The following is a 6,627-nucleotide window of genomic DNA, read 5'->3' on the forward strand; positions in this document are numbered from 1 at the left end:
TGGATCTGGGCTGGTGGTGCTTTAAATGTTAATCATTTTTCCAAAATTCATTTGACCAAATTAATGCATAAAATCGACAGCCCTACATCCTATATCTTTTAAATGGTTAGCAATTTAGTGTGAGTCCTGTTTTATTCTTTATGGCTTTCAATTGCATGTGTCCAATTACTGAAGTCTGAAGTCATATTTCCACAGGTGTTGTATCACTCAGATCCCTTCACGCATCTGTCTTTGGATAGCGAGTATGCTGTGACTGTCATGGCACTGCCCATTCCTGAGCGGTGGGATCAGTTCTATCAGAGGAAACAGTTTTTCACACGCAGTAAGTTAAAAAAACAAACCCTGCAAGCTATTAACAATGTTGACAACCTGCCACTGCATGTATAGGGAATCAGTTGTCAAATGCTTGAGTTGTAATAAACCTTTCAAATTCTTCTTGTGTGTTTTCAGCATGTCCTGAAAAAAATGGTCTCGAAGAGTGTAAGAAAGGTAAGTGTTGTTGTTATCACACATCTTCTGGGTGTTTGTTGTTCTTGGCACCAGATGTGCACATTCATGTATGTTCTATCAATCACTATAGACTGGTATCCCAGAAACGTTGAGGTCCACCAGGAGAGCCGGGACGTTTATGTGACCTTTAACCTTGCACCTGAGAACTTCAAAGTCCGTCAGTATTTTTCATCATGTTTCGGAGGCGGCCTGCGGAATTACACAAGCATCAAACCAGTAGGTTTTGTTAACAATATATATGCTTGTGCAATATCTGTAATGCAGATGTTGTTGTTATTTGCTGAAGTGTAATGTGAGTGTATAATTAAAATAAAAGAAATCCTTACATGTTAATTATTAAATCATGTTCTTCTAGGATTTCAGTCTCAGTAAGACACATCACACATACCGATTGCAGAATCTCCAAGTGGGTACGAACTACACTTGCGAGGTGAGTCTTCATTTTGCTTTAGTTTACTCTGTTATTAAATCGTAAGTTATGTAATTTTATCTCTCATTCAGGCGCAACCATTCAGACAAACAGAAAACTCTGTGCCAATAGGTATGGAAGCATATAGGTAGCGAAATTCAATTTAAAATGCAATATGCAAAATGGCAATGCAATATGCAAAATGGCAACGCAATATTCAAAATGGCATTGTATTTCTGTATTTAAATTTCCATTTTCCATTACCCATAGGTGCAAAGTTTGGTGCAAAAGGAAAATGAAAATTAAATTATATAATTTACATTTGCCATTTCCAACAGTAGTCTTAATATGTAAATTGCATGCAAATTTGAGCGCTTTATAAGTTGCGAAATGAAAATGAAAATGTATAACACAAATTGATTTGATATGTGTAACATGTTCAAGCAGAAATGGTAGCAAAATGATCATTTAAATGCTATTTGTCCTAAATGCATTTAGACTAACAGTTAGAACACTTAGGATTGCATTTTCATCATGACGCCGTGGGATATGTGTAGCAAAATTCAATTTGAAAATGCATTTCGAGATGACCACGCCCACCCTCCGTCAATCATTGCTTCAAGGCAGGGATTGGTGGAAGCGTGGTACGTTTGGATCGTTTGAAACATGGCGGCTGGAGATCTGATAAGATCGCTGAATTCACTGGCAGATGAAGTGGAGCGTGAACAGAGAAATATATGAAGCGTATTCCATGCAAAAATCAAACGTTCGAACGACCGACCGACCGAACGTCTTGAGCTTTGAGTGTCTTGCACTGCGGGTGACCCACGTGACGTCAGCGTCTTGAAATTAGCTGGTTTTTAAACATTTAAGGAGCCTGCATTGCCATTTTGCATATTGTATTTTAAATTGAATTTCGCTACCTATATGCTTCCATAAATAGGCTTCTGCAAATAAGTGGTTGTGCAGTTTTTGCTTTCATTTTCTAAATATACAACTTACAGCTGATTTTTTTACAACAGCAATTTATGACCTTATTTATTACGTGTTGAGTAGTTTCTTGTACTTTTTCTCTCCAGATTGCTGCAGATGTTGTGGATGCAGTCAGGAAAACATTCATTGTTGTTGTAAAACATAGTTCTGAAGGTATGTTGAACCAGCAATAAAAAAAAAATCACATTTACGCTCTTAAAAATAAAGGTGCTTCATGATGCCATAGAAGAACCATTTTGTCTAAATGGTTCCATAAAGAACCTTTAACATCTGAAGAACCTTTCTGTTTCAAAAAATGTTCTTAGTGGTGAAAGAAGGTTCTTCAGATTATAAAAAGGTAAGAAAGAGATTGAATGGATTTGAATGAATGATTCTTTGTGGAACCAAAAATGGTTCTTCTATGGCATCGCTGTGAAGAACCTTTTAAGCACCTTTATTTTTAAGAGTGTAGTGTAAACCGATAAAGGCATGTTCAATGACAAAGAGGAAAAAATCTCTTACATACACTGCTTTCAGCAAGTACAATATCTGCTTGTGGAGAAACATGCCAGGCAGCTTTTAAAGCGACAACACCCACTGAAACTTACTTCAATGAAAAACCCTGTGTCATAATCGTTTTGGTATTTTTCCCCTCTCACGATCAGAGCCAACCTCACGCTTCACAGAGAGCTCTTCACTAATGGTGCTCTTGTCCGTGGGAATCCTGCTTGCTGCTACCGCACTGCTCACCTTCATTGTTGTCTACAAGAAAAGACTCAAAAAGAAAATGGTCCAGACCAAAATGAGACCAGGTTTGAATTTTATAATTATACATCAAACTGGCCATCGCCAAAACTTTGGGATTTCGTTTTCTACCCTTTATTGAAGATTTTGGGTCACACTTTATTTTAAAGTCCAATTCTCGCTATTAACAACCCATTGACTTTTGCCTCAATAAGCTCCTAATTTGCTGCTTATTAACAGTTAGAAAGGTAGTTGTTAAGTTTAGGTATTGGGTAGGATTAGGGTTGTAGAATATGGTCATGCAGAATATGCTTTATAAGTACTAATAAACAGCCAATATGTTAATAATAGGCATGCTAATTAGCAACTAGTAAATAGTGAGAATTGGTTCCTATACTAAAGTGTTTCCAGATTAGGGCTATAAATGTTTATGAGGTGTTTTTCCACTAAAATGTCCGTGTTGTTTTGTACTAATGGGGAATTGGGTTGTTTTTTCCTATTTGTCAGAGATCATTGAACAGTACTATGACAAAAAACTGGACGAAGGACAGTGTGTTTTGCTGGACAGAGCCACCTGCCCCCCTCGCCTCCTGATTTGCTACTCAAGTAATGATGGTCCTGCCCACGTCAGAGTCGTGCTTCAACTGGCTGCGTTTTTGCAAAAGCACATGGGTACCCAAGTAAGTGCATCAAGATTAAATCAGACAAAACACGGTGTTGCTTATTTTAAGGTCATGAAATGCTAAATTACATTTGTTTAAGGTTAATAGACATTTTATGAATTAATAGATATGTATCTTCTGCACGCTCTTGAAAACAGTGATATATCACGCATTATTTTGAATATATAAGGAGAAAGTGGATATTTTTGGTATTACAATATGGTATTATTATGGTATTACAATATTAACAGTATTAAAATTCTATTTTGTTGTCTATCAGCATCTCAATTAAAAAATAAATTATATATTTTTACAAATGATAGAAATAAATAGAATTTACATATTAAAAAATGTAATTAATGGAATCCATTAAAAATGGTGTCTATACAAGGTTATTTACATTTCTTGTTAAAGGGTTAGTTCACCCAAAAATGAAAATTCTGTCATTAATTAGTCACCCTCGTGTTGTTCGAAACCCTTAAGACCTTCGTTCATCTTCGGAACACAATTTAAGATATTTTTTATGAAATCTGAGGGCTCTCTGACCCTCCCATAGACAGCAAGGTAACTACCGCGTTCAAGGTCCAGAAAAGTACCAAGATGATCGACAAAGTAGTCCGTGTGACATCAGTGGTTCAACTGTAAAGTTACGAAGCTACAAGAATACTTTTTTGCACAAAGAAAACAAAAATAACGACTTTATCCTTGAACGCGGTAGTTACCTTGCTGTCTATGGGAGGGTCAGAAAGCCCTCAGATTTCATAAAAAATATCTTAAATTGTGTTCCGAAGATAAACGAAGGTCTTACGGGTTTCGAACAACACGAGGGTGAGTAATTAATGACAGAATTTTCATTTTTGGGTGGACTAACCCTTTAATTCTTCTTTTTCTGTTTAGGTGCATTTGGACTTGTGGGAGGCCATGAGTATTATGGAGGAGGGCAGTATGGGGTGGCATTGCAGGAGATTGAACGAGTGTGATTTTGTGTTGGTCATCTGCTCACAATGTCTCCTTCAGAATCAGAAGCAGCAGTCTGAGGACGAGGAACCATTAGAGAACACTGCTTTGGCAATGGTTTCCATGATCGGAGAGGAGCTGTGCCGTGCCAAAGCGTTAGGTCGAGACCTCTCCAAATACATGGTGGCCACTTTTGAGTACTCGCAAGAGTCTGATATCCCTGCGGCACTTGGTCTTGCTTCAAGGTACACCTTGACTAAAGACCTACCCTTGCTCTTCTCTCATCTTCACGGAGTGGCTTTGCAGAAGCCCGGAGTTTACCTTCAGGTGGAGAACATTTCAGAAAGTGGGTACTGTAAACTCCCAGCTGGGGCTGCACTACAGCTGGCCATCCAGGAGGCCACGGCACAGTTCTCTGAAGAGGAACATGTAGGAATTCCAGTCATTTCATAAGGACTGCATCAATTAATTGACTCACTTCATCATTCTAACGAAACAAAGGGAAGAGTGTTATTTGAGAACAGTCCCTTTACTGATGGATTCCACCAGGACTTCCTTGGGAGCCACTAGTACTTATCTAACGTTCCTGATTTACATCTTTTGAATGTCAATGGAGAAGAGTTTTGTATGGAAAAGCACCTTCTAGTTGTAGCTCAGTGGCATCTTGGGTGCCTTTAGGTTATTGTGAAAAACATATAAGAGGGATGTTGAAGTATATTGACGTTATCGAATGCTGTGAACGATTTTTTTCATATAAATATGTATTTATTTTGTCTTATTTTTGTTCTGTTGCTTATGTTCATGCATGTTAAACATCATGTTACAGTGAATATTCCTAGTAATTGCATGCACTTCCACTACAAATTATAGTCTTTCTTCTACAAATTGAAAGAGGACACTTTCGATGTATTGCTGTGAATGACTTTAAATTCTGTAGTTTGCTGACCTGAAGTGTTATTTTTTAATTACATTTATTATATTGTATGTAAGGTCAGTTTCTCACAAATTTATTGTTTTGCAACAATCTGTATTTGTATAACATGAAGGGGAAAAAAAATACATTTTAATGTGACAAAATACCTCAACAGCAACAACAGTGCATTGTCCTACACTATAATAATGCAAGAAAAGCCATAATTAAAAACACACCCATGTCTCAGTGAGTTTGCAGGGTGGTAACATACCTGTTTATAAGGTAATGCATTAATCGTTACATAAAATGTTTATGAAACTATATGAATGCATGATGTTTTACAAATAAACTTTCATTGCTTTTGTAAAAAAAAAAGCTGGGGTTATTTTGTCCGACTGATATATGATGTTTTTGTGTCAGTATACAATCTGAAACAGCTGGCTCTTCACACAAAATACCCCTATTAGAAAGCCTTGATTTATGAATATGCAATGTAGCATGCCACAACATCAAGTTTATTGCATAAAATAGTTTTTCTTGCATTTGATCATTGGCAAAGAATTCAAACACCACATCTTTCCACAATACAGTAAACCAATCGTAAATTCCATTGCCACTAAATCTTCAGAAACTTGGCAACACCAACAAAGATGAGCAAACTTTCATCATTATACACACAAAAATTGATGCAGATGTTATTTTTAAACTTTCACCCTTATTGTATTGTTGAATAATAATACTTAAAGGGTTAGTTCACCCAAAAATGAAAATTAGCCCATAAATTACTTACCCTCAAGTCATCCTAGGTGTATATGACTTTCTTCTTTCAGACGAATCCAGTCGGAGTTATATTAAAAATTGTCTTTGATCTTTCAAGCTGTTTCATGGCACTCAGCGGGTGTTGCATGCATCAGTCCAAAAGCAGTTAAATAAAAATCGCCCATCCATAAAAAAAGTGTCTCACATGGCTCCGGGGGGTGAACAAAGGCCTCCTGTAGCGACTCGCGTTTTTGTAAGAAAAATATCCATATTCAAAACTTAATAATCACTTTAATCTAGCTTGCGCTCACTGTTGTACACTGGAAGCAGTTCCGGGCGGATGACGTATGAGGTCTGCGCATGCGCCAGTGAGTCTCGTGAAAACCAACTTTTGTTAACAGGAGCAAAGGAAGCAAAGTTTCCTTACTTTAGCAAAGGAAAACCAGTCTCCGGCTTATATCGAAATCCTCCGACATTCTTCTTTACAAATCCTCGTTTAGTAATTCTAATTAGTGACCGTTGTTTTGTTTTGATCTCTCCTCTGCGCTTCCACGTGCGTCACTTCTGAGCGGCGCATGCGCAAAGCTGACCTCATGCGTCATCCGCCCGGAGCTGCTTCCGTGCACAACTGTTGGCACAAGCTACATTATAGTGATTATTACGTTTTGAATATGGATATTTTTCTTACAAAAACGCATCGA

At 37.4% G+C, this 6,627-nt stretch overlaps 1 protein-coding gene across 1 annotated transcript in view; it reads left to right on the forward strand.

Moving 5' to 3' along the window:
• The window catches only part of LOC107671899 (interleukin-17 receptor D-like), an 11,458-nt gene extending 5,935 nt beyond the window's left edge, over positions 1-5,523 (forward strand). Inside the window, exons 5-12 of the mRNA XM_016464909.1 lie at positions 196-322; positions 451-489; positions 581-726; positions 866-940; positions 1,999-2,065; positions 2,557-2,703; positions 3,143-3,315; positions 4,195-5,523. Coding sequence (XP_016320395.1) covers positions 196-322; positions 451-489; positions 581-726; positions 866-940; positions 1,999-2,065; positions 2,557-2,703; positions 3,143-3,315; positions 4,195-4,707 — 1,287 coding nt within the window. The 3' untranslated portion in view covers positions 4,708-5,523. The remainder of the gene's footprint in view (positions 1-195; positions 323-450; positions 490-580; positions 727-865; positions 941-1,998; positions 2,066-2,556; positions 2,704-3,142; positions 3,316-4,194) is intronic.
• Positions 5,524-6,627: the final 1,104 nt, after the last annotated feature.

The sequence above is a fragment of the Sinocyclocheilus anshuiensis genome, unplaced genomic scaffold (genome assembly GCF_001515605.1).
Source record: "Sinocyclocheilus anshuiensis isolate Anshui unplaced genomic scaffold, SAMN03320099.WGS_v1.1 scaffold1089, whole genome shotgun sequence".
Lineage (NCBI taxonomy): Eukaryota > Metazoa > Chordata > Actinopteri > Cypriniformes > Cyprinidae > Sinocyclocheilus > Sinocyclocheilus anshuiensis.